The sequence below is a fragment of the Branchiostoma lanceolatum genome, chromosome 10 (assembly GCF_035083965.1).
Source record: "Branchiostoma lanceolatum isolate klBraLanc5 chromosome 10, klBraLanc5.hap2, whole genome shotgun sequence".
Classification (NCBI taxonomy): Eukaryota; Metazoa; Chordata; class Leptocardii; order Amphioxiformes; family Branchiostomatidae; genus Branchiostoma; species Branchiostoma lanceolatum.
The window spans coordinates 9,925,081-9,952,220 of record NC_089731.1 but is presented as its reverse complement, the minus strand read 5'-3'; the positions used below and the strand labels follow the sequence as shown (position 1 = coordinate 9,952,220).

At 39.1% G+C, this 27,140-nt stretch overlaps 2 protein-coding genes across 2 annotated transcripts in view; one reads left to right on the top strand and one right to left on the bottom strand.

Annotated features, from left to right (window-relative positions):
• Nucleotides 1–23,494, top strand: part of LOC136443063 (uncharacterized) — a 42,966-nt gene extending 19,472 nt beyond the window's left edge. Inside the window, exons 19-61 of the mRNA XM_066440128.1 lie at nt 121–274; nt 1,310–1,421; nt 1,773–1,839; nt 2,314–2,499; nt 2,663–2,751; nt 3,362–3,641; nt 4,324–4,593; nt 5,070–5,218; nt 5,487–5,613; nt 6,258–6,506; nt 6,864–7,006; nt 7,564–7,717; nt 8,186–8,316; nt 8,725–8,851; nt 9,669–9,777; nt 9,972–10,132; nt 10,676–10,830; nt 11,307–11,448; nt 11,704–12,030; nt 12,568–12,759; nt 13,138–13,308; nt 13,628–13,783; nt 14,206–14,385; nt 14,666–14,827; nt 15,215–15,442; nt 15,777–15,860; nt 16,224–16,318; nt 16,558–16,749; nt 16,971–17,039; nt 17,607–17,727; nt 18,122–18,268; nt 18,525–18,606; nt 18,854–18,965; nt 19,222–19,271; nt 19,697–19,805; nt 19,991–20,091; nt 20,324–20,426; nt 21,453–21,676; nt 21,912–21,978; nt 22,213–22,304; nt 22,571–22,697; nt 22,906–22,947; nt 23,057–23,494. Coding sequence (XP_066296225.1) covers nt 121–274; nt 1,310–1,421; nt 1,773–1,839; nt 2,314–2,499; nt 2,663–2,751; nt 3,362–3,641; nt 4,324–4,593; nt 5,070–5,218; nt 5,487–5,613; nt 6,258–6,506; nt 6,864–7,006; nt 7,564–7,717; nt 8,186–8,316; nt 8,725–8,851; nt 9,669–9,777; nt 9,972–10,132; nt 10,676–10,830; nt 11,307–11,448; nt 11,704–12,030; nt 12,568–12,759; nt 13,138–13,308; nt 13,628–13,783; nt 14,206–14,385; nt 14,666–14,827; nt 15,215–15,442; nt 15,777–15,860; nt 16,224–16,318; nt 16,558–16,749; nt 16,971–17,039; nt 17,607–17,727; nt 18,122–18,268; nt 18,525–18,606; nt 18,854–18,965; nt 19,222–19,271; nt 19,697–19,805; nt 19,991–20,091; nt 20,324–20,426; nt 21,453–21,676; nt 21,912–21,978; nt 22,213–22,304; nt 22,571–22,697; nt 22,906–22,947; nt 23,057–23,167 — 6,149 coding nt within the window. The 3' untranslated portion in view covers nt 23,168–23,494. The remainder of the gene's footprint in view (nt 1–120; nt 275–1,309; nt 1,422–1,772; nt 1,840–2,313; nt 2,500–2,662; nt 2,752–3,361; nt 3,642–4,323; nt 4,594–5,069; nt 5,219–5,486; nt 5,614–6,257; nt 6,507–6,863; nt 7,007–7,563; nt 7,718–8,185; nt 8,317–8,724; nt 8,852–9,668; nt 9,778–9,971; nt 10,133–10,675; nt 10,831–11,306; nt 11,449–11,703; nt 12,031–12,567; nt 12,760–13,137; nt 13,309–13,627; nt 13,784–14,205; nt 14,386–14,665; nt 14,828–15,214; nt 15,443–15,776; nt 15,861–16,223; nt 16,319–16,557; nt 16,750–16,970; nt 17,040–17,606; nt 17,728–18,121; nt 18,269–18,524; nt 18,607–18,853; nt 18,966–19,221; nt 19,272–19,696; nt 19,806–19,990; nt 20,092–20,323; nt 20,427–21,452; nt 21,677–21,911; nt 21,979–22,212; nt 22,305–22,570; nt 22,698–22,905; nt 22,948–23,056) is intronic.
• Nucleotides 23,436–26,640, bottom strand: LOC136443064 (NADH dehydrogenase [ubiquinone] 1 beta subcomplex subunit 5, mitochondrial-like). The gene is made up of 6 exons (XM_066440129.1): nt 26,486–26,640; nt 25,980–26,107; nt 25,353–25,419; nt 24,917–24,978; nt 24,347–24,453; nt 23,436–23,862 (listed from the first exon to the last, which is right to left on the bottom strand). Exons 1-6 carry the CDS (start codon nt 26,598–26,600, stop codon nt 23,742–23,744), a joined length of 600 nt encoding a protein of 199 aa, XP_066296226.1. The 5' UTR covers nt 26,601–26,640; the 3' UTR covers nt 23,436–23,741.
• Nucleotides 26,641–27,140: the final 500 nt, after the last annotated feature.

Below are 27,140 nucleotides of genomic sequence, written 5' to 3'. Positions count from 1 at the left end.
AATTTGAATTAAAGTTATGAAGATCAAGTGTTTGTGGTTTTCTTTGAGGTTCTGGTTGAACACAATGAGAATGCCAGTGCATTTTATATTATGTCATAACTATTTTTTGCATCCTTACAGGATATGTTGTTTACCCTCCTGAACCTGATGTCATGGCTCAGCTCACGTCACCCTTAGTGTCATATCACACGGCCAGGTGTCTGGAGTTTGAGTATCGCAGCACAAATGGGAACAACAGATTAGCGCAGAGTTATAGCATGACAGTCTACATAAGGTGAGATGGCCTTAGTGAAGATTGTTTTTTCTTAAGTATGAAGCATCAAAGAGCACAGGGGGTTCAATATCATATACTATTATATAGCCCTTCTAGCAGTATATGACATTGTGACAAAAATCCAAGGAACTTAAATTCAGCCTAATTTTATTTCAAATGTTTCCTTTTAGAGTGATTTCCTGCAGTAAACATGTGGACTTTATTCCTTCATCTTTGAATGTGAGGGACAAAAGACAATTTTTGGCTGCACTTTTACTGTAACATGAAGCTTTTCTCTCAGTCAACATTTTAATAGTATGATTCGTCAGTTGGACCAATCATTGGGAATTACTCTGTAGGAAGTGACCTTTGACCTCGGCTTGTGCCACCTTCATTCCTGCGACATCGGCCGTCCGAACGCCTCCCGCTTACCACCATCCCGCTCTTGCTGCAATTTCGTTTCTTCCAAGAATGCTTAGAACTGTTTAACCTTACCAATACTGTACTTAAATGTTACACTACAGTTTGTGTTGTAATTGCCGAGACCCCAGTCTTTGGTCGTTGATGTCTCTGTTCAACCAATAAGCCACTACCACAGAGCAGATTAAAGACATCACACACAACACAAATGGTCTTCATCACCAATCCTCAATTTGAGAGTTTTTGTTGTTGTTTGTTTTCAAGTTTTCCAACCATGTACATGTTAAGTTAAGCATCTATTAGCATGAAAGCTCATCTGTGTTGTTGAAATCCATGACGAAGTTTGATCTTTACTTCAACACAAAGCAAGTACTGCTCACCTCAAAATTTCAGTCGTTCTATGTTGACCTTCTTCAGGAGTGATTCAATTACTCTGAGCATGTGACTCTAGGGATGATTTAATAATCGAGTCACGTTTGCCTAAAGTCACATGCTCAGAATAATTGAATCACTCCTGAAGAAGGTTGGCGTAGTACGACTGAAAATCTGAGGTGAGCCATATTTACTTTGTGTTGAAGTAAAGGTTTAACATCTTTTGAGAAGAGTGGTCCCATAAATGTTCTGTTTGTATGGCAGGTTTGATGGAAGTACAGATCGCCAGTATGCTCTGTGGAAGTCATCTTCTCACATATCAAAATCTTGGTGGTCCAAGGCCTCTATCGATATCAGTGCATTGAAACACTTTGTGGTAAGCAAGACTGGTTTTCTAAAGAAAGAATATGTGAAAATATGATAGATATAATTCTGAGTGCTAAAAAATGTCCCTTTAAGACTCCTACGGGTATCAATTTTGTTTATCTTAAGTATTAGAGGTTATTAATGAAGGATTTAAAAGATACGTTATACATGCTTTGTTAAGCTTTGACTAAAATCTGTAACTAAAATAATGATAGGCAGCAAAGTAGAAAAGAATGATAAGATTTGTCTTGTGTATGTTTAGACAAGAATGATGTTGTTAACTGTATACTGCATTCAAATCATGGTATGAGGCATTGTACCATGTTTTTATAATGACTTATTAATCATGTCCCATCTTTAGGTTATGTTTGAAATATTTGGAAAGGTTATGCTGGACAATGTCAAGTTCTCCAGCAGCAAATGCAGTGGTGAGTATGCTCATATCATCATAGATATAATCTGTATTGTGTACTGTTGATAACATTGCAATGTGCATGGGCATTTCTCCAGGATACTGTAATTTCATCTATTGGATATGCATGCTGTTGGCAAGATCATGATACAAATCTTTCTCTCAAGTTGATAATTAACCTTGGATGAAGATATATCAGACATAACATAGCTTTGAACTTAGGTCAAGTATTGGGAATGATCAGGAAATTGAACAGTCATATGATAATGAGGAACAAATAGACTATGATACAGATTTAAGGGCATTCGATCTTTCTCCAATGTTGTTCGAAACAATGACACCTCTACATTTGTATGTCTCTTCTAGTTCATGGAGCAGAATTTTGAATACTGTTTTGAATATTTCACCAAACAATAGTGTGTTGTTCTTTGTAGAGGATGCAGGAAATCCACATAACGTTATACAATTTTGACTTTTCTATAACCCCTAGGATGTAGCACGCGTGACTACTCCTTTTCATGCCCGGTTGCTTCCGACTGGGCTTTGGCTCCAGATGAGATGTGTACACCACCCAGCAGTTACTCAGGGAGCTGCACCGCCATTAACGCACAAGCACTCACAGCTCTGGATAAGAAGAATTGGGAGGAGATGTGTGAAGTAAGATGGCCATGTGCAGGTAGGGATAGGCAAAATTATCCAAAATGTTGAACATGTAAAGGCTCAAAGTTGATTTTCTCACACAGTACAGCTGTTTTGCTATTCACTGAATGACATGCTTTCTGTTCAGTCTAGATATGAAATGTTTGATAACAACAATTATATTGTAATTTCATTTTCAGATCATTGCCATGCATGTCACAACACACAGAATATCACAGAGCCATCTGGATGCTTGCTGAGCCCAAACTATCCTTACAACTATTTCCAGGCAAGTGCACACTCAGATACATTGTGGTGTTGAGAGTTATTTCACTTAAGCTTGGGAACAAATTCTCCTTGTAGTGTGTATAATATCCTAGAGATGTCCACAGCAAATTGGGAGGAAACCAGAAGTAGCATTTTACCCATCTTCATCTGTTCATCATTTATCAATGGGATAGACAACAAAATTGAGCTTTTAAGTTGAAATATACCTTTCTGCTTTAGGCAAATCATCTCTTTTTGGTAGCTCTGGGCAGGTCGGTAATGACCCCCCCCCCCCCCTAACTAAAGAAAAACTAGTTTACTTGAGCCAAATTGTTATGTCTGTGATGTTAAGGTTGAAGAATAGGTACATGTTGTATATACTCACTCAGTTTGAATTCCATTTGGAACATTCAGTACTGTATCTACAGTAATGACAGTGAGTAGGTAGTCTATCATATGTAGACTCCCAGTATAATAGTATAGTCTGTGTGAAGATGGCTGTTTCTAACACAAAACACTTCCATTGTTCCACAGGTTTGCACGCTAAAATATGTTTTGTCTCAGAAAAGTCCATCAATTCTTCAAAAAGAAAATACTTCAGACATGTAATTTTGAAATGTTTTTGCAAACAGGAAACAGTGTGTTCTTGGAGGATCATTATTGAGAAGGACAAGATTGTGAGTCTTTCAGTCACTTCCATATCACTGGAGGAACATCCTGAATGCATTAAAGATGCCCTAACCTTTTACGATGGAGAAGAAGACAATGCACCTGTCTTAAGACGACTCTGTGGCAGTGCTACTCCCAGGACCTTCTACTCCACAGGAAATACTGTGTTTGTAAAGTTTCAGTCCAATTTCAATCAACAGTCTGAGGGCTTTGTGGTTACCTACTCCAGTGGACTGCCTCATCGTAAGTGAAGTACCACATGCTGGCATCCCTTTCCTCACCCATGACAATGGGACCTATTGTCACATTTGAGTACCTCTCCTTGGTGCTGAAATAACAGCTATAACTTTTAATATTTTTCCACAACTACTCTACATGTATATAGGTTGCAGAAAATAAGACATCTGATTCATTGTATGTTAGCTACCTGCTTACCTTAGCCTGGAATCCATCCTATTTAGCTTCCGGCCGCTACCCAAGCTCCGCTGCCGGCCAAATATTTGTCCGGCAGCGGAGCTTGGGTAGCGCAGCAGAGCTAGGGTAGCGGCCGGAAGCTAAATAGGATGGATTCCAGGCTATGCTTACCTACCACTATGTTAGAGAGCTGAAAAAATTCTAGTAGGTTGATGATTAACTACTGTCTTGCCTTTCTTGGTAGAAGTATTTAGTACATGTAGTTTTATGTTGTAGGTTTCTATAAAAGTGTTCTGTTATGACATCTATACAAATGTAGCAGAAATGTTGGATTGTCACCTTGTAGTCAATACAGAAGAAGCAATGACAATTTGATTCTTAGATCAGCTGTTTTTTATGGATCTGAAAACAATATGTTCTTGTGGGATACAAGTAAGTTCTTCACAGCTACAGCTTTACAACTTTTTCAGAGAAGTACCAGTCCTATTTACAGCATTCCCTTTTCTAACAGGGTGCTGGGGTAGACTGAGTGGTGTAAGTTGGATGGATCTAAGAAATGCAACAATCACGACATCAGACAAATTTAGTCTGTACTTCGGGGAGCACCAATCGGAAGAAAGCTGTCTTGAAGCCTGCAAGCAGGTTAAAAGCTGCCGGGGATATTCCCTAGAACTGACACTCAACACCTGCTATGGACTGCTGAATACAGATGACAAAAAGCATTATCGTTTTGATGTTGAGCAAGACCATGTCATCAGTGGATTCAAACAACCCTGTGATGGTATGAAGTCGAGTGAAATGGGATCCTATAGATGACATCTTTTGGCATATGCACACACATTGATTTTTATCAATAATACAAGAAGAAAGAGCTCTCCAAGTGCTCATTGATGTCAAATATTTCAGTGGTAGAGAACCTGAATGACCTATTATGTCACAAAATAATGTTTGATCTTATGGAATGGTACAAAGAAGCCCAAGAACTGCAGCCATTTTTCAAAGAAAATGACTGTAAATTAGATGAGAGACTGATAAATAGCTGCTACATATCTACAAGGCACTTGTTTAAACAATATCTATTCATGACAATCTTGTGAGCTTTGATTTGCGTTGTACCTAACTATAGTTTGAACTGTAGGAAGCACAAACGCATTGATGCCGAAGTGTCACCTTCAGAAACAAGGTCTTTGCTGTGTTTCTTTTTTACTCATTGTCAATGTAGTCTAGAAATTATTCAGCCTATTCTGACCTTTCCAGTGCAATACAATAGGTACTCAGGCAAGAGTGCTGTTTTTGCCCTGGTCCCTGTTGGAGGACATGACAACAGGCCAGACACTGTCTTCTTGGGAGAATTCCAAAGTGAAGCAGCCTGCGAGTATGCATGTTCTTTAGAGACCTCTTGTTTGGTAAGTTCATAGTTATGATTTGAATATACCATCATTCACATGCAGTCCATTCCAAAGGAATTCTTACTCTTTTGTAGATCATGTTTTTGACCTATGATAAAGAAAACAATTAAGGTCTGTTATTCAACATTTTGTTTGTTGTGATTCAAAGAAATTATTGATATCCAGTTGAAGTTTGATTTGTTATCAATATTGGTTTCATACTTCTAGGCCTTCAGGTGTCGCTTCTTCTAAAGCTGTGAACATTGTATTTTCTTCTTTATCCCAGGCGTATACATGGATTACTAAAAGCAACATGCCTCACCTGTTGCAAAAGTGCTATGGAAGAAATGTAGCCAATCCTGTCTTACATCAGACACAAGGCAAATACACTGGTATAAAGGTGCAACAGTCAGGTAAGTTTGACTACCTTGTTCTAATATCTTTCTACCTTGTCCCATGTCTTGAACCCACTAAGAAGTCACTAAGACCAATGATTCAATGCTACACCCTACACATGAAAGTGTGATAGTCCAGGAGAGAACCTCATTCTGAGAAAATGCTATGCTGGCCTTCCATGTGTTCGAACCCTAGGGGCAGGAATGAAGTCATGTGAACTCTTCAGTCTTTGTCGTCTGGTTTCTTGTATATGCATCCGATGGCCTTAACATTGGCACACAACATCCCACATCTAACGTTACATTCCCTTTATTAACATTTTTTGCTTTTTATTGTTTGCTATGTCAGTTTCTTTTTTAGCTGCATCTTCTCCTTGGGACTTGACTATTTGAATCCACAATATATGTACCTGGCAAGAGAGCATATCTTTATATCAAAGTTTCTGGTAAATAAGGTGAATTTGAGTGTTATGATGGATTGGTCAAATACCCCTAGAGACCAAATATTCTATTTCCATTCATTGACCTTTTTGTTATCATGACCCAGCCATGGAACAAATCTGGATTGAAATTCAGATCCAGGAATGACTTTAGGATATTTCTCATCTAGCATGGGATATTCATGACTTCATTCAATACCTTTGATTTGTTTTGTTGAACAGTTTTGACAAAGCCCACAGATCTTGCTGTCCAGTCTGTTACGCCCAACACAATCAGCATCTTATTGGTAACACAGCACCAAGTTCGCATCTCCTGCATCCCTAAGTGCGATGATGTAACAGTGGAAGAGACAAATGGAGTGATGATCGCAACGTTTAATGAACTGCTGCAAGCAACAACTTTCACCATATATGTGCGAGCTTTTGAGAGGTTTGTTGAGAGTGAAGCAGCCATAGTGACAGCATCCACCAGTAAGTATCTACTCTGCATTTAACTTTTCTTATCTTTACTTGGAAGAAAAAGCTATCATTATTGTTCCATACATGTCAGATTTTTCTGTAACTATCACTTTTCAATGGACCTATAGTGCCTCATATAAACAACAAGTTTGTGAACATGCTAGAGTTTGAATAGCAAAACCTCAGATCTGTAGCTTGTAACACTTTAAAATGTAATGTTTCTAATTGAATTCCAAATATACACACTTGATCGAATTGATTGAATTATATGAAAATCATATGAAAATTATATGAATTGTTATTGATACCTTAAATCATTGTACATTGTATCAAACAGATTGATGATTTTCCATTTGCTTTATCTTACAGTGTTTGCTTCTCCAAACATCACACTCACAAAAAGTGCTCGAAACACTCTCAACATCAAATGGCAAAGGGAGACTTTTGCATGGGAAGAGACTGTCATTTCAATGGAGATCACCTGTCAACGAAAGAGACATGGGCATTTAGAGGTACTGAAATAGATGTGCTTGATATCCATTATACCAATTGAAAGCATTTGTTACAATTCATATACTTTAGTAACACTTAATGTAGCATGTTGTATGCCACATGGTTTCTGCATCTAAGAAATGATAATCATCAAATTTGTTTTAAAAACATTGTCAATACTTTCCAGGTGCCGCAATGCCAATAAGTGTAATGAAAACTAACGTGAATCATGGCAGAATACACCAATACTTGGGAAAAGTGATCAAGAAGTACTGTGAATGCAGAAATTAAAACCACCGCAATCATTTTTGTCCAATACTGTAGCAGTATGTGACTATAGTGCTGCCACAAATTTAAAACCACCGTGAACACGCCATTTTCGCCTTAGCGCGAAATAAGAACCACGCAAACCTAAATACATTTACAATAACTTAGTTGATGAAACTGACAAAAATTTGTTATTGTGTAACAAGATGATAAAAAAATGTTCTGAACCAACATTGCAATATCACAGTGTTGACACAAATAGATAGCAGAAGACAAAAGTTATCATAATGATTATCTATGACTAAAACAGGATTGGGAGCAATGTGGAGTACTGCTGGTAAATGATACTGATGGTGAAGCGGTAATGGCTGGGCTGCTTCAAGGCATGGACTACACATTCAGTGTGGAGAGGAGAGTTGGAGACACTTTAAGAGGAGAGACTGCAGAAGTGTCATCTTATTCTGGTTAGATTTTTTTAGACAAAACTGAGAGGGGATCAGCTTTTGAGTCCACCTTCAATGTAGAAAGTAATACTTTAGATAACTCCCCATTCACTATGTTAGCCATCATCGGAAGCTAAGAAACAGCCATCATCATCATGGTAGCCATTGTTCAGTATTAGAGCATGACCTGTTTTTAACTTTGGACCAAGTATGGTAATTGAAATGTAGTTAAAAACCCAGGTCTAATGTAGTTTAAAACCCAGCCTGTTGTTCCCTGCCAAACTTGCAATTGAAATTCAAAGGGTTGCATGTCTCTGAAAGTGACTCAAGTTTGTAGTAGAGTATTTAGTGTACTAACTGTTACAGGAATTCCCCAGGAGATTCAACCTGAATATGCCATAATGTTACATCTCATTATGACATGCACGTGGAAGAATAGCTAAAACTGAATCAAAATTCATCTCCATTTTTACACTTACCTCTGGACAGGTCTGATTGCGCCTACAAGTCTATCAGCACTCACTATTGGACCTCAGACTATCACCGTAGGTTGGAGTCTGGCCAGGGATGAAGGACCTGTAATTCCAACAGTAGCAGTTGTGTGTGTACCAGCTTGTGTGGTATGTGAACAAATCATTCAATATGCACAGATCTTAGCTTGAAAATGTTTGTCTCTGTTGGTAGAAATCATTCACTGCAATTTCCAACATAAAAGGAATTGTCAAATTTTTGACTGAATAGCACCAGTCTTTGTCAAGAAATGAATCAATCCTCTGCCAAGGAATCAAAAGCAGTGAATTAATTATTTATTGAATTTAAAGACTGGTGTTGTAAACTTGAAATTAAGCAAAGTCAGATTCATTTGTGTTGTATGTTAAGGGTAAAAATCTGTCTTCATAAACCTAGTGATGTTTTCAAATATGATTGATGTGGAATCACAATGGAGGTTACTTTTCAAACTCTACCTGTTCTTATGTCTTACAAAAAAAAATAAAGGAATCAGTTATAAGTTACCTATTATGTTTTAGGTGCAGCTCCTTAACGGGTCTACTGCAGAACTGAGTGGTCTGGAGGCGGGTACGAATTATTTCATCCTTGTGTGGGCAGAGTTCAATGACATGCAAAGTGATGCAGTAACCCTGACAGCAACAACATGTAAGTACTTATAGTTTTGGTTCCTCATAGTCTTGTCCTTGGTGCTGAACACCTTCCATATTGTCATGTCCTCTGTGTTGAATACCTTCCATGTAATCTTGTCCTTGGTGCTGAATGCCTTGAATATTGTTGTGTCCTCAGTATTGGATACCTTCCATATTGCCCTGTCCTTGGTGCTGAACACCTTCCATATTGTTATACCCTCTGTGTTGAATACCTTCCATGTAGTCTAATACTTGGTGCTGAATGCCTTGAATATTGATATGTCCTCAGCATTGCATACCTTCCATATTACCCTGTCCTTGGTGCTGAACACCTTTCACATTGTCATGTCCTCTGTGTTGAATATCTTCCATGTAGTCTTGTCCTTGGTGCTGAATGCCTTGAATATTGTTGTGTCCTCAGCATTCGATACCTTCCATATTGCCCTGTCCTTGGTGCTGAACACCTTCCACATTGTCATGTCCTCTGTGTTGAATACCTTCCATGTAGTCTTGTCCTTGGTGCCGAATAGCTTTCATACTGTCCTGTCCTTAGTGCTAAATGCCTTCAGCACAGCTTTATTTCTGATACAGAATTCCATTTAAACTGATCTTCCATTGGTGCTTCCTACATTCATGCCATCCTCATAGTTCTGTCATTGGTGCTGAATACTGTCCATCTGTCTAGTTACTTCATATCTTCAACACACACCTTACCTTGCTGCACACACTGAATGTCCTAAAGACCTAAACACACATAATCAATCCTTACTGCTAAATACTCTAGTAATATAATATGATTCTTATGGTAAACATGATGGACTTTCTACTTTCAGTGATCCCACCACCATCAGGCTTGCAGGCACCAGAACTGTCATCCTCCAGCGTGACACTCACTTGGGACAGCCCAGCTGTGCAGCCAGATTCCTACCAGATAACTTATAAGTAAGACACCATTTAATATCATTCACCTGCCTGCTAATGTGTATGATATTGACAGTTAATTTTTTACATGATTTCCTTGAAATTGGTCCAAGTATCATTTCACATTCTTTTAGTTTAACAGAGTTTATGATATGATATGATATCATTATGACATCAGAAGAAAGTATACTGATGAAAGGTTGATTCTCCCACAGGAAGATCTATGGTGGGGTTGCCAAGGTGGACACTATAGGAGCCAGTGAAACACAATATGAGCTGAATGGATTCACCAACAAAAACCAACGATACAAGTTTGAATTAACTCCTGTTATTCATGGAAGAGAGGGCGATGTTCTCACACTGACAGTGTGCTTGGGTAAGTATGCTGACTTGTCTTTTCAGGTTAATGTCCTTCATACTTGATGATGAACAATGTGGAATCCATCTATCCATCTATTTGCATATGAAAGTAGGACCATATAACAACAAATCGAGATGTATACTTGTAACATTTGTGAATACAATATCCCTATCTGTATCTGTATCTATATAGCCGGTATAACTGCCCTTATTAGCTTAGGCGTAACACACCAGCTTCACAGGCACGTGGCGCGGCAGCAGCTGGTTATATTACACTGAGCGACCTGTCACGTCTAACCTTTGCATATCTACCTGAATGCATTGTTTAAAACTGTCTAATGAGGATGCTTCTACAGTACTTGGTGGCAACGAGTTCCATTCTACGATCATTCTAGGGAAATGTTGTTTTCACACAACAGTGGACATACATTGTCGGTTCATGTTACTTTTATCAAGGCATCAATTTTGATCTAATGGGATACAAGTTCCAGATAAAATTGATTTTTTGAGATCATATAGAAACATGTCGTGTACAATACCTTGCTCTTTTGATTGGCAGCTGAATCTGCAAGGCTGAAGGACTTTCAAATTGAGCACACCACTACAACTGCAATTTCTGTCACCTGGACATCACCCTCCTGTATCGATGTCCGCAGCTATGAACTGTGTGCCATCCCTGTGGATGACATACACAAGGACCCAGTTTGCCTACAGGTCAGTACTGTCGAGGATTCTAACCTGCATTGATCAATTTTAGGGAAGTCTTCATGGTTACATGAAACCTGTGATAATTTCACCAGGATATTTTACCATAGACAAACCATTAACAACACTACAAATTGCTTGTTGGGATGGAAAAAAATTCAACCCCTTCCGTCCCCAAAATATCAATTTCAAGAGATAAAACTGATGAAAATGTATCTTTTAAGCCTAAAATGACAAATTCAACAATGAAAATTTAAAAAATCGGCTCCCAAGCAAGGAGTGGGACGGAAAAAAATTAAAGCTGGAGGCAGCCCTGAATGACAGTCATATGCTCAGATCCTTTTACTACATTGTAGTTGTAATGAAAATAACTTGATGTACCACCCAAGTATAACAATATACTGTCTTAATGACTTTGTGTCCTTATATTGTGTTGTGTATTGATGTTAGAGTAATGGCCTTAAATGTGTTCTTTGTGTTGGAAGGTTGATCCAAAGAGCTCCTCTGCAGTCATAGAAGGTCTGGTGCCAGGAACACTGTACTATGTCAATCTAACAGCACAGATTGCCTTTGTGATGGGTGGGACTCCAACAGATATCATCACTGATGCTATTTTACAGGCTACAGGTTGGTTTTATCTGGAAAATAAAGTTATCAGTATAAGTGCCAGAATTTGGTCAGTATCTTTTTATATGCTCAACCTGATAGCAAATGACATGAACCAGTCCTGTTTAAACTGTCATGTCTTTTCTCAACTAGAAAAGTGACATGTTTGACTTCCTTTCAGATGTCTTTTCTATTTCTTTTCTTTCACAACTTTTGATACCTTGAACCATTATTATTAAACCATGTAAAGTTTCACAACCATTTCACATTCTCCAGTTCCTGAACCACCATCAGAACTCCAAGTCATCAATGTCACCAGTAGGACTGTCTCCCTATCCTGGAGTTACCATGGCAACAAGACAAACAGATTGGGCAACCATGGCAACAGTACAAACAGCTCCTCTGTTGTGTACACTGTCAGGTACTACAAGGTTGTTGGACTGAATGGGACTGAGCCAGGCAGGTTGTTAGTAGGATGGCTTGGTACAGCCAACACATCGGTAGTGGTGGAAGGTCTGGTTGATGACACAGAGTATCTCTTGACAGTGACAACATCAGTCAGTGGGATGCATAGTGGAGAGATATCTCAGCTAACTCATACAGGTATGGTGAATAACTTTTTCCGTTGTGTGCAATAAGGTTAGATAGCTCTTTGTACATGCATAGGTGTGTCATTCAATGGGACAGGGTAAGATTCAGCTATCTCTTAGGTGTGCCATTCCAATGGTAAGATTTAGCTATCCCTTAGATGTGTCATTCAATGACACGGTAAAATTCAGCTCTCCAAAGGTTGTGTCATTCCACCATATGTTATCGTTGGTATGGTCCGATAAACCATGATGTCACTAGATCGACCTCATGGCTCTGTTCGCCATATTTTTGTTCCACTGAGATGCCATATTAAAGCTCGCCTGCTCATTAATCAGGCTCGTTGTGTCTTTGAGTCCTCGCATACGCGTTACACAACTGACGTAGGTGTGTCATTAAAAGATACAGGCTCACATTCAGCTATAATCCCTTATGTGGATTATAGAGTGTAAAGGCCACTTATTTGGTACTACCACCCCATGCATTGTAAATGTCCATGAAAGGACCCACCCCTGTGGCATTGCCAAAAAAAGTTTTCAAATTTTCCTGTAGCTCCTGAGGCAGAGTGGAGTGAGTGGCAGTTTGTCGGCAGCTGCTCTCAGTCCTGTGGTGGAGGGAGACTGGTGAGGAGGAGGTTATGTCTCCTGCAGGATGGGCAGCATGTGCAGAAGTGTGAGGGGAGGAACGAGACCCTGACGGATGTTGAAGAGGAAATACTGTCCTGCAATAATGTATCCTGTCCAGGTAAGTATGTTTTATGGTTCATTACTTTTAGCCTACATTTTTTGATGTATTTGTACCAAATTGGTTCTCCAAGACTGTAAGTTGTTCTCAAGTTGTTGTTTAGAATATCTTACTTAAATGTACATGTCAGAAAACTGTTTTCTGTAAGGCTTTGCGTGGAATGAAAAGGAAACTTCTTAAGCTTTCCACACAAATACACCGTATGTACCATGGTACTGCCTCATTTTTAAGATCTTGTCGTCTGTCAGGAAGAGTTTTCACCAGGTCTATTCATTATAGATCATCTTCCCCTGTGTAACTATTATGTTAACAATGATAAATCAGTCTCTGACTCTTCCATCTTAGAATAGGCAACTATGTTAGCCTTTTTTTACACAGTACATGGAGGCTGGTCGTCCTGGTCAAACTTCACAAGCTGCTCAGCAACCTGTAATGGAGGGAGCCAGACTCGCAGCCGTGATTGTACCATCCCCACCCCACAACATGGTGGTCGAATGTGTGCAGGGCAACAGTTACAGACTGCTCAGTGCAACCGGCAGAGTTGTCCAGGTCATTATCATGATCAAATTTCACATATTGTCTGTGTCACAGTCTTTACATATTATACAATTTGGAACCAATTGACTAGACTGAAATTTTAATCAAGGGAAGGTTAGAATACAGAAACACTGTTGTGTCTTATTGATTCAATTTACAGATATCCAAATGTATATGACTTTGCTCTTACCATTTGATAACATAGTACAAAAAGCCTGTTTATCACAGTCAATGTGTTGTTGTTTTCATCTATATACAATGTAATTATGTTTTAGAATCGTCAGTGTTAACTGATCACAGAAGTTAACATTTTTATTTGTTGTCCCCGTAGTGCTGGTTATATCAGCATGGATGTCCTGGTCTTCATTTGATGACTGTTCTGAGACCTGTGGTGGTGGACTACAGATTAGGAGAAGACAATGTAACGGTTCATCATGTGTTGGAGATGCTGAAGAAATAAGAGTGTGTCGTGAGGACCCCTGTCCAGGTCAGATGTGAAGCTTTTAGTTTTTAGCTGTGACATGGGGTTAATGCTGTGTGATGTCTATAACATAATGTAACATTCATATTGTGACAGTGATGAGAGTGGTTTTTCGTGATTGAAATCGTATGTTTGTGTCTCATTATTGTAAAAGAGCTGTATGTAACAGACAGATTTTGTAAAGACTCCATCATATGACAACAGCTTGCTTCCATCAATGTCATATTTGCACAACTCCTGTGTACAATTTCCTGTAATTTTCTTGTTTCAACCATGGTCAGAATCTTACCAAAAATACACCATGCAGAGCAGAAATTACTTATTTCATATGACAATGTATGAAACCAGTTTCTATATTTCTCCAACTCTGCAGTTGATAAAGTGCTAATCCAACATTCAGAACAATAGAATTTCTGTTTTCTCCAAAGTCCATGGAGGTTGGTCCAGCTGGAGTCCATTCACCGACTGCACAGCAACCTGTGGCCATGGCAACCAGACAAGAACACGCAACTGTACCAACCCGGAACCTGTCCGCGGAGGCAACAGTTGTCCTGGTGGCAGTGGGCAGGAAACTCAGATCAGGGATTGCTTTTTGAAAGAGTGCCCAGGTATGTTTTTTTAAATCTTGTAACCCATGAAGATCAAGATAGCTGAGGGCATATCTAGTATAGTCTGTCTGGGACATTGCAGGATTAAGATCTCACAAATGATGAGCACAAAACATTCTTAATAATCCATGTTTTTCAAAATTGACTTCAAAATAATCATAATGCATTGATTTAAATTGGATGAAAAATTAAAGATACTCAAATTTCAATTAACAAGAATATTGTTAAAATATTTCCGTAAAAGCCTGGTGCACTTGAATCATTTTACTTTATTCTACAGCCTTGCCTGGACCACCTACATGGTCTGAATGGTCTCCGTTCGGCGCCTGTTCTGTGAGTTGTGATAACGGCACTCGGCAGAGGCATCGCAATTGTTCCTCAGAAAACTGTGAGGGACCTGACACAGACGTGCAACAGTGCTTCCCATATCCCTGCTATGCAAGTAGGTTTCACAACTCTCTTCACAACTCTGATTAAATTGTTGTTACTTTGCGTGAAATAAAGGCAGTAACAAAGTCATAATGTCTGAACTAAAGCATACCTAAGGTTACTGTAGACTGGAAATGCAGGAATTCTTCAGAAGTTCATTCTACTTAATACGTCATTAGCTGCTACATTGTATAACATTATACAGGTGATAATCAGGTAAAGTTAGTTGTGAATAGCAAAGTGTAAAGGTGGTTTGAATAGGTGTATAATTCCCTTACATATGCAAAAATATAGTGCCAGTATTTGCTTATTTTGTATAATGTAATCATCATGATTAAGGTCAAATACTCTGTGTGCATTTTCATACCATTTTGTAATAACTTAATGTATTTTTCCATAGCCCCTCCTGTAGATGGTGTGTGGTCAGCGTGGTCAGAGTACAGCCTGTGTACGGTAACGTGTGGAGGAGGAGCGATGCAGCGTACGCGGGAATGTGCCAACCCTGCACCGGTTCATGGCGGCAGGCCATGTGTCGGAGACCTGGAGGGGCTGGGGATGGAGGTCCAGTTTCTCGCCTGCAACCTAGCAGCCTGCAACTCCTCAATACCTCCTCCTGACAACGTTGGAAGTAAGTGTCCTTTTCTTATACATGTACCTTTAGTAGCTTTTCTTTACATTCATTTCTACTGGATAGGTAAGGAGAGGTGAAATAATGCATCGTTACATAGAATGTGCAACGAAAAATGTAGAAGATCTATTTTGCAACCCTCATGTGTTGGGTGTTTTTGTTGTTAACCTTCTCCCTGCTGCTTAACCCTGTAATCAATAGAGAATGGGGTGCCAAACTGCTACTTCAGTGTGCTTTAGCTTAAGACCCAATGAAAAATGAGACACAGCAGGAAAGGAAGGCTGGTGTCTGCCTAATTAGTTGCCCAACTAAATTTCTGTTGTCATCTTTTCAGTGTGTCCAACAGCAATAGGAACAAACAATCATGCCTGGCCTGAAGCTGCAGCAGGAACCATACAGACTGTCACCTGCTATAGAGGTGGGGGTTCACTTTTGAATACATGTATCTACCTTTCTTTAAATCTACTCAATAACACCAGTTTCTTGCTTGTTCCATCCTCCCTGAAGATCTCTATACCCACAGTGCAGTACTGCTTGCTATCAATATACCTGCACTCAATGGAACACGTCTATTTCAACTCATTATGATAAATTAAGTGGAGCAATATGTAGATTCTTTTGTAGATGTTTATCATCCTTGCTTGATGACTTATCACACAACATCATAGAATTGTACATGAGTCAACAGCTAGATAATTGATATGGTGTATGGTCTGTTTAGTGGCCATAAGTCACAGTAGAGGGGGAGCTTGATATTGACAGATGCACCGTGACTCTCCAGGTGTGGCCAGAAGGAGGTGCAGTGAGTACTCTCAGTGGGAGGCAGAGGACTTCCAAGACTGTGTGTCCGGGATCATGGCAGGGTTTGTGGATAAGGTAATACATGTGCAATCATATTTTTTTTCTTTTAAAATCAGATATCACAGCTCTTTTCATTGTGTCCTTATGTCCTGTGTGTCTAATGCTACACATTAGAGCCATATTTCCAGTGTTCCAGTGTCCAGTATTACAATAAGCAACATATGTCGCAACAGAGGGAACATAATGCAAGTAGTTAGGAAACACACCCAAGTTCTGCTGATACACAATGTACATTAAATCTATTTCTGCTTCAGCTGAATGGACCTCTTGAAGATAATCTAATCCCAGTGCAGACAATCCAAGAGATGGATGAGAGCCTGGCAGCTGGGGAGATTTCAGGGTTTGGGGATGTCAATGCCGCAGCGAAGGTTATAAAGACGCTTTCACAGGGAGACCTGCTCAATGTTGCAGATGGGACACTTTCAAATAAGGACATGTTCATTAGGGTACGTGGAACACAGAATTGTTAGGTAGGACAAGGACAAGTGACAATAAAGATATATTATACAGATTCATGATTCTAAAGCTGAAATAATGGGTAAAACTTTAAAGAATAAAATGTGTGTGTTTTCAATGAAGGAGGATCCCTACAGTTTTTTACAATTCCACATGTCATGCTTCTTTAATTTACAGTTACTCAAGTTTTCTCATGTAAATTCTTTTGTAGGGGCTTGTTGGGAGTGTTGATTCCCTGCTACCAGATCAAAACGGAGACTTTTGGCCTACCAGCAAGCAGGTAAGACTAATGCTGATGTAGAGAATTTTTTGCCCCACCCCTGACAAAGACTCTTTATGCAAGACGTTTGCAACAATCATACTTCATTTGTCTGCAAAGAAAGTGAAAAGTTCCCTTCTTTCTATTCTGCAGAAAAAAATTTGTAGAATCATTATTGTGATAGAGGTTTTGCAAGATTTGCAAGATTAACATCTTTCTGATTGAGACAGTTAAAAATCTGTAATGCAAATACCAAACAAATACATTTCACTAGGGAACAGGAAGTTAGCACTGACCATGGTGCTGAATATCTGGATATTAACATCCGCTGCTTTTTGGCTGCTACATGTTGCATTTAATATTTTACTGTAGAATAACTGTTAAGTGTCAGGTTTATGAATATGCTCTTGAGATCAAGCATGTCTTTCTTGTCTGCACAAAAAAAGTCCAATATAGGATTCACAAAGGAATTTAAGGGTCAGATACCAACTGTGATGATAAATACACTGTTCGAAAGCAGTGGATATAGAGGAAATTATCTGTTAATCAATCATGCCATTTACAACTGTACTGTTTTTTATGCTGTAGAAAGATGCACAGAACCATGTGACTTCAATCATCAACTCACTGGATGATTTTGGTTCCTCGATTGTGAAGTATTTGTCTAATGTTGGAGAGGACTATGTCACAGTGCATAAAGGAAACATTGGTAAGTGGTCCTTTTTTCTGCAAGACAGTTAAGTAGCCCTCAAGATGATAAAGTTTATTCAGTTTATTTTGGTTATGAATATCAATTTCATATGTACTGTCATAAATATTAATTTTAGATACTGTTTTCATCTCTTTGGTTGAGTGTACTTCTGTTGCTATCATTCATATGCCAGTTTGGGTAATGATAACAACAAATACTTTGCCCAATTCATCTTATATCTGATTCTATTCAATAGTCTGTTATTGGAGGAAAGATGATTAAAATGAGGTTTTAGACCCGATGTTAAGTGTAAATAAATAAATGAACTAAACATTGCCCCAAATGCAATCATGAGCAACAATAGATAATTCAGCCATTTTTTAAACTTGTTTAATTTTGTTGTTGTTGTTAGAATTGGATGCTGCTGTCATCCCAGCAGGACAGTTTCTGGACTCTGTAACACAGCCGAGACCCCCCACATGGGGCCCAGCCCCACCAGACAAGAGCAAGATCACAATACCAGCAGAGACATTCGCTGAAATCTTGACAAGTTATCCAGGTAAGCAAGGGCACCAGTAAGACATACGCTGGTGCTATTCTTGCATGTGGCATACAATATGTAAATGGCTTGACAAGATAGATTTTAATGATAAGAAAATTGTTGTCTTATGATATCTGTAATTACTTCAAGGAATATGTTTCACTTTCTTATTGCCAGAGTACAAACAATAGAAAACAACAGTTTATGATTGTATATAAGATTCTGTGTGATAAGTATTTGTACCTTTATTGATTTTGACACATGCATGCTCTAGAGGAAGACGTGAGCAGCATTGGAGTGGTCACTTACAAGATGAAGCACTTTGACAAGATTTTGGAGAGTAACAACATACAAAGGTAAATGTCATACTACCAGAAAATCTTAAGTTATTTGTTGTCCTGTTAGTTGTGCAATATGTGTAAATGTTACACCAGTCCTGTAACAAATGGTATTAAGTGAAGCATCTTATGTCTGGTCCACCCGGAACCAAATCATTACATCGATCTGATCACATTTCTGTAGCTCCATAAGCAAGTTGAGTTTTAATCAAGCTGCCAATTGAAAGCTAGCTACATTCTTATCTTGGATTGTAACTTTCTCCAGGCATATCTATGGAAATCGGACATTGAACGGTCCTGTCTTGAGTACTGTGATCCACCCTCCACCAAAGGAAGCACTGCTCCATCCTGTCATCATCAAGATACATCACACAAAAGTGGGTCTTTTTGGCATTCAGTGTTTATGATCATGTTGATTGGTGTAGAGGTATTCATTTCTTCCTTTTGACATCATTATATTTTTTTGGTCAAATTTTCTGCATAATTCAAGCTTCCTTACAACTCATGATTTTAAGGAAAAATAGTTAAGCATTTTGTCATTTTTTTACCTTCTTCCATGTTGAATTCCTATGTATTCAGAGCACTTGCATTTGTACTCATGTCACAATTATTGATTTCTTCCACTCGTTGTAGATGGCAAAGAATCCACTTTGTGTGTACTTGGACTATGAAGACCCAAATCGGTATGTGCAATACTCCATACTTCCATGTGCTGCATCATCTACTGTAAATGCAGAAATGTTCACGGTGGTTTTATGTTCGCTGTTTTCGTGGTGAACTTTCAGCGCGAACTTAAAACCACCGCGAAACTTTTTGCCCACCTATGACAGTATTGCTACTATTGTTTCAAAAAGCAAAATTAAGACCACCGCAAACTTAAATGCATTTACAGTATAATAACACATTACATTGTGTCTCCCCTTTTGCTTTATCAAAACTGTTGTGCGTGTTGTCCCCGTCAATCAAAGTATGATAGATGACAAGCTAGACATGTTAGAGACACATTTCATAAAAGCCTCTGGTTCCAGTAGGGGAGATCATAAAAGTTGTGACAGTTGTTTTCATCCATTTAAGACACTGACTGAATGAATGTATCATTATTATACAGTCTATTCAACCCGTCTGGGTGTGAAGTGAGGACAAGAAGGAGGTCCTACACCATCTGCCAGTGTTTCCACCTCACAGCTTTTGCTGTCTTAACAGAGCTGGAGACTCCAGTAAGGCTTGTCCTGCATTCTGAAGCTTCTCATTTAACTGAAGATATTCTTTCAGTCATACATTTTCAAATATTGAAGTTTCATTAACAGGGAGTCCTTAATCAAGGCCTAATGTGGTCACCTTTTTGTAATTTTACAATATTCATATATTCACTGAACAGATATCTTTTTTGTTTTTCTTACAGGAGCCAAAAGTCACATTACCAACTACTAACCTTCCATGGATGGGGCAGGTCGTTGCCATGACAACACTGAGCATTACACTGCTGATCTTACTGTGGCTCAGGTACATTTCCTTTACTGTCACCCAGAGTTCCAGACATTTTGACCTTAGTCTTTACTTTTCTACTAAATTATCAAAGTCAATGAAAGGCCCCTTGCAGGCCGATTTGAACTTGTCATGAATAAACAAAGGTTCAAACCAACAAACTGTAATGGTGGAAAACTAAATAATATCTAGAAGATTAATCTACAATAAAAAAATCTTCTGGTAATAACCAGTTTTCTTATCATTTCAGAACCCACCTGGACACATCTGGTTATCTATTGCTTGTCCTCACAGCCTTTCTGTTGGCCATCGAGGTCACCATCTTTGTGGGGATGGAAAAAACAGACAAATGGGTAAGTTACACTGTTATGGAATGATGCTTATGAAAAGTTATATCAACTGCATCATTTCATGTCATTCCATTATGTCTTAACTTCATTAACATTAGCTCAATAGCATCATCATCTTGTTAGATAGACCAAAAAGATAGGTTAATGTGTAATTGAAACAGATTTCAATCATAGAGTTATTAACAATACCTTAGCAATCCTCCCTTACTTCAATATTAGCAAAGTGTGTAAGCCATCATCAAACAAAAATGTTATAAAAGAAAAAGGTTTGTCAGGAGAGTAGTCTGAATTGAGTTACAGCACACTATGCTGCCTCGCGAATTGCACTCAAAGTTGCTGGCTATGGGTCTTTTCCAACTATGACACGTATGCAGGCATCAGCCCTCCCCAAATGGTCGAGGGCCTCTTGTGCCATCTTTGCACACTGCCAAGCCTTTCTCTGGTGTCCCACCTGTGCACTACACCAGGGCCCTGCTAGAGCCTTAAGTAGCCTTGTCTCAGACCTTCCCAGGGGCAATGAGGTAATTAAATACCTGTAGGTAACCCCTAAAGCGAGCATTCCTGACAAACCATGTCTGTAGGGTGATGTTTTCATTTATATATACGGCCCACTATTTGTGTCAGTTTCGTTTGTGGGTTCCTTCATGTCATTAAAGAAAAAGGTTGAAATCAGAGTCATGAGAAACTGATATTTCTACCTTCCTAATGGTGTTTCCTTTGTTATTGTTTTAACTACAGTCAAAGCAATTTGACATGTTCCTTAAGTAATTGGAAAAATGCAAAATTATTGGTATTGTTAGCTCTGCATAGCTAATGAGGTAGCAAAGCATGATGGGAAAGGTATCAGATAACAACTTAGATTCAATGTGGAACACTTTAATACTACTTAACCCTCTTTGGAATCTACCATATTTGTGCATCAAAACAGGCCTTGGCAGGGAGAAGGTTATATAATAAGGTTAAGAAAATTTCACATACTGTATAACAGGGAAACTAACACTATATGCGGGGCCCACTATTTCTCCACAGTATGGCCGGTATCTCTGCCTTGGTGTGTCTGGCCTGCTGCATTTCCTCCTCCTGGCCGTGTTCATGTGGATGTTAGCGAGGGTGCTGCAGCTTTACCGCGACGCTAACCTGGCCGAGGGTCCGGCACCATGGGAGAAGTACTGCATTCTGGGTATCCTCCTGCCACTGGCCACGGCTGCTGCACCTGTCATCTTGAATTATGATGATTACAAGGACATGTCAATGTGAGTGGCCTTTAACAAACACAAACCAGTCCCACCTAAGGATGGTTTTGAATTTACACAAAGACCAACAGCCACATATGCAGTTTGTTCTTACATTGAATTGGATTTAATATATTTTAGGTACAACTTGTTATTCAGATTAGGGGCAAAAAAAATGCTCAATTTTTGTTATGAGTTTTAAGAATCATAGGCTACTGTTCTTCACGGTTAACGTTTGAGTTTGTTCTTCACATAGCTGCTGGCTGCCACAGACACACTACATGGAGTATGCCTTTGTCGCACCAGCTTGTTTTATCCTGATGGTAAGTTTGAAAGTGACCTGTGAGTGTAGGTCATCAATATTCAGTTTCATACTGAACTTCAAAAAAATGAAATGTGGATGGCAGGTCAATTTTATCATGTTGTAGCATGGGCAAGAATTTGCTGACCGCTTTTTCACCTTCATGCTAAGATTCCTACTGTTTTCTTCACCCTTGTGATGGAGGTTTGCAATGTTTTTGAATTGAAATGACTGAATATTTGACATCTTTATTCAGGTGTCCACTGTTATCCTGGGCGTGGTCATCCGACAAGACAGCCTGACTGTCTCCAAGGCCAAAACCCCCATTCCTGGTTTTGACATCACTGAGTATGTACCAGATTGAACCAATAGATACATCAAAGTTCAAAGCAGATAGAACATTATTTACAAGTTTGTACAGCTGTGTTTTATCCCCATCTAACAAAACACATGAAATCTCATCCAAAGTTTGTTGCAGACATTTGATACAAAAACATAACTAGTGTTGTGTTGAAAGCATCCATATCACCTCCACATTACCATGTGGCTTTTAGAATAGACAGATTAAAATAATCAAAAATATATGTATTAAAGTAATGAACATGTTTCTGCAGGGATGACATAGAGAAGACTGTGTTGCTGCTTCCCCTGGTTGCTGGCACCTGGCTAGTGTGGAGTTTTGGCTTGCACATGAACTCCATACAGATGGACTTTGCCTATGGTGCTCTCAACATACTCCAGGTATTGATACGACTGAGCTCTATGGCTGTTTTTGGTAATACCTCAGGGACAGTCTTTTTATGTGTATTTTGTACTGACTACATCTGACTCTTACAAGGCATTCTTCCTTAAAGTTTGTTCCTTTGTTTTTGAGGGTCCTCTGGGTCTAGTGATCCATGTGTTTTTTTCTGTTACATTTCTTTTGATTGCAATATCGTCTGTATTCCAGGGATGCTACATCTTCATCTTCTGCTGCTTGAGGAGTAGGGAGGTAAGAAGTACAATTTTTTTCAAAGGTTTCATTTTGGCTCCTTCATAGAAAAGCTACATTTGACAAAGAATTGTCTGAGTTGTTTAGGGTGTATTCTTGTATCTTGCAGGTGAGAGTCTCCTACTACAGAAAGCTGGGAATACCAGTGGAGAAGTCCACATGGGCCACACTGCAGGCCAGCAAGCAGAAGCAGGCTAAGAAGCCAGTCTACATCCCATGAGAATGCTGTCACAATCCATTATAAATATCTTCATTTGTCACTGTATACTATGCATGCTTGCCCTGTGTGCGAGAGGGATGTTGTATCAATTAGTAGAAATACAAATGCTGTGTCCTGTCTTTCAAGTTACAAAGTAGTATGATGTTAAGTTTTACTCATACATTAGACAAATTAATTTACTTATCGAGAAGACTTTTTCCCAGGAGTGGAAGAAGGTTTAAACAAAATTGTTACATTGTATCAAGTAAAGTAAGTCTCACTGCACCAATTGTCGTTCACACATCTTTAATTTGTATCATACACAATAAAGTCACTTGAATTGCAGTAGTCAATGTGTGTTGTATTTTTCTTCCAAAGTTGTCTTCAACAGTTTATACAACCTGGAAGGGTGAAATCTAGCACTAAACATATGATAAGCAAAGCAAATCATTTTACACCAGAGAGAAGGGTGAAATCTAGTACTAAACAGATGATAAGCAAAGCAAATCATTTTACACCAGAGAGACTATAACAGAGTACTTCTATCATATCACAGAGGCAAACGCACTGCTGTTAAACAGTGTAAGGGGACATTTCATTGGTCAGGGTCACTCTTGGGTGAGTAGTCGATGACCTCAGTAGGGGTCATGGGGATGTAGTAGTACAATCCGTCCCCTCGCTCCTGCATCAGGTAGTTCACCATCTTCTGTTTTTGCCTACAATGGAAGAAAAATAACTTGATAGTATGGCTGCTTTTGTTACGGTATGCTGTTATAATAAATGGAAACAATGAATAAGGATGATGATATTAAAGTCTAGGAAAAAGATATAACCTAATTTTATGAAACAAGCACTATGATGAAGCAACATTAGTTTTCCTTTGCTCAAGGAAAAATCGGATCCACATACTTTATACTATTGATCACCTCTAATCACAGCATATATGTATTGTAGGCCTTTGCTAGTTATCTGTACAACAAACATTGGTCTCCGCTAAAAGTTGAAACTTTCCACATATATACTAAATAGGAAATATCTGTCTCAAAGTTTCAGCTTCACAATGCAACAGATATATGTATACTAGTTACCTTGTCAGCAGATTTTCCAGTGTTATTGTTGAATAATACAATCTGTTTCTGTTTTCTAATTTTTCACTGGTCACATAAACATAAAGCATCACAACAAAAAGAGGTTCCAAACCTCCACTCCATCTTCTCTGTCTCCAAGGCGATCTTTGCACACATCTTCTCATAGTTCTCTTGGTAGGGCGTCATCATGTTACGCACTATGAACCGTGTGATGGGGTGCTAATGGACAGAAACGCAGGCAATCAAGTCAGAATTGAGACCACAGCATGTCAAGGACAAAAGGTACAAAAACGTTCTGCTGCAGTACCAAGGGAAGCCACCAGGAGGACCATGATCAACAGTCACCTTTGTCTTCCCAAGACCTACCCACGTACCAAATATCATCACAATCAATCCCAAAATTATTGCTCCGGAAACACACACACATACACTCAAAACACTACCTCCATTTTTCATGGAGGCAATTACATGCCCAAATCATATGTGGGTTGATACCATTATAAAAATCTAGGAGTGACTTTACACAGAGTGACAGTACTAAATAAGTGATCTTTGAAAATGCATGGACTGGATATTGCAACAAAGAAGAGCACATTTAATGTGCATCACAAAATTGTTACTGGATTACACACTGCAACTTTGAGGAAAAAGTCTGTCAAACATCAGTACTACATGTACTTACCTCATGGTACTCATACTCTTCTGGTTCATAATCTTCAGGTATCTCTGACAGCTCTGCTGGTCCTGAAGAAAAATACATGTATGCATTGTTGAAGTGTTATGCTTGTAGCATTAACAGATAGGCCTGGAAAAAATCATTTACACGTCCTACCTCGTACCAAATTTGGTGTCAAAGGCACCCTCAACAGAGACAGGGTTAAGCTTAAATGGCCTAGACTTTAACTTAATTTGGATCCACAATTAGCTTGGCATGCATGTCAGGCTGTCAGCTATTCTTCCATTCCAGCGGTTTAAATGAGATTCTCTCACACGATGGGATGCTCTTATATAAATTTCAATAAAGGCAAAAACTTTGCATCATTTTCATGATTATGTATTTAGACTAGAATGGTCTCATCCAGTCTAGACTTGAACATGTACATGGGCGCCATACTTACCAATAAAGGTATTGATGAACATGATGATGATGAGCGCTGGGATACCAGTCAGGGCATAGTATTTAGCCTGTATAGGGAATAAGAATAGCAAAAACAGTCAGTTTTGTTGAGAGTTTTAGAATGCACAAATCATACCATGTCTTACGTTGATGAAGGTTAGACATCCAGGTAGTAAGATAAGCCAAAAATAGTTACTCAAGCAACTGGATAAAATTTTGAAACAGTCAGACGTTTCAGACAGCAGCCGCTGTCTTTTGTCAGTGACTAAGGATAGGACTGAGAAACCAGATTTTATACCAAAACTCTGAATAGATATGTTAATGAGATTAGGATAATTTAGGATGTCTTGACGTAGTCTTCAAAAGAAGATTAATTCAAGACAAGGTTGTATGCGAAGAGTTCAATTAGCTACTGTTGTTTTAGTACAGTAACTAAATGTTGTTCGTCCGGGGGTGGTGGGTAGTGCATTATTCCAAGTTCCTGAAAGTTCAAAGCATAGACCTCCTTTCCTGTTGAGGGTGGGATTGTACATCCTGTATCTCATGTATGGCTTCTCTAACCATGTCTTCATTGACTTAACATCAGTAAAATTTAGCCAGACTCTGACATAAGTTGTGTGTGACTTACCACATCTCTCAGGAAGAGTTTCTCGTGGTACCTTGGTGGTGTAGCCCAGAAAAACTTATTTGGTTTAGGGTAGTTGAAGTCTGCCCCTGGGTACCTCTCTGGGTTACCTGTAATGTTACGCTTTTGACCTGTGAACAAAAAGAAGGGCTATCAATTTACATGTAAGTCAGTAGTAAACGACACCTGGTAATTGGTTAACGTTGATGTAAGAAAACAATCAACGCAAATTATGTCGCTTATGAAGATAGGGGGGCATTTTCTAGGGAGACTATAGGGGTCAAGATACATCAACAAAACAACAAGAAAGAAAAATATGAGTAATTCTCATTCCGATTACTATATTTGAACTTGTCTCAATACTATCTGAAAGAAACTTAACCATAAAAGAGGTAACGTGATACCCTAAACGACCTTCCAAAATAATGGCGGACTCTCACAGCATAAAGACAGCAACCGTAGGCGAAAAACAACGGTGTTATGACATCATGTGTAACTTAAATACCTACCTTTGCAGTTCTTGGGACTAACTCTTAGTTGCAGGCTGTTCTGGATCCCACCTTTAGGTGAGAAATGAAACTGAAAACCTCCCCTCTGCAAGAGTCGGAGAAAATTCGCCGCCATGTTGGAACCAGGCGACTACTGCGCATGCGATTTTAGATCTGACGAGAAGCGACATCTGACAGCTGAGGACTGAAACGCAACATCGGAACAGCGACATATGCCAAACTGGAACTCGAGTTCCTTTTATGAACCTTTTTATATAATATGACCTTTATATTAATACCTGGCTGAAACAACTTTACTCTACTCTACTCTTCTTGCACACACACCCCCCCCCCCCACTTTACCCCTCGCGGGGCCATCTGGGGGTCTGAGATGGGTGGCGCTAGCGGGGATACGTATCCAGTTTAAAGACCGGTGACCTCTGACACATGACGTAGAATTTCTTAGCGCGCAGGCCCAGAACCCGAAGAACGGTGCCGTGCTTGTTTGTTTGTGATCAGCCCTTTTTGGCATCAAAATAAGACATTTTAGAGGGTACAAAACCATACACTCGCAATTTTGGGTTTTTAGAACAGTTTGTTGTACTTTATAATGCCTGTTGACGGTCTGAGATCAACACCGTCGTTACCAACCACCTATGGAACCTGCAGCTCGATC

Excerpts from the sequence above, each read along its gene's own strand:
- LOC136443064 (XM_066440129.1), bottom strand. The coding sequence starts at position 26,600 with ATGGCGGCGAATTTTCTCCGACTCTTGCAGAGGGGAGGTTTTCAGTTT. Across the intron at positions 26,108-26,485 it reads TAGTCCCAAGAACTGCAAAG|GTCAAAAGCGTAACATTACA; the intron begins GTAGGTATTTAA and ends TTTTGTTCACAG. Across the intron at positions 25,420-25,979 it reads AACTCTTCCTGAGAGATGTG|GCTAAATACTATGCCCTGAC; the intron begins GTAAGTCACACA and ends TTCCCTATACAG.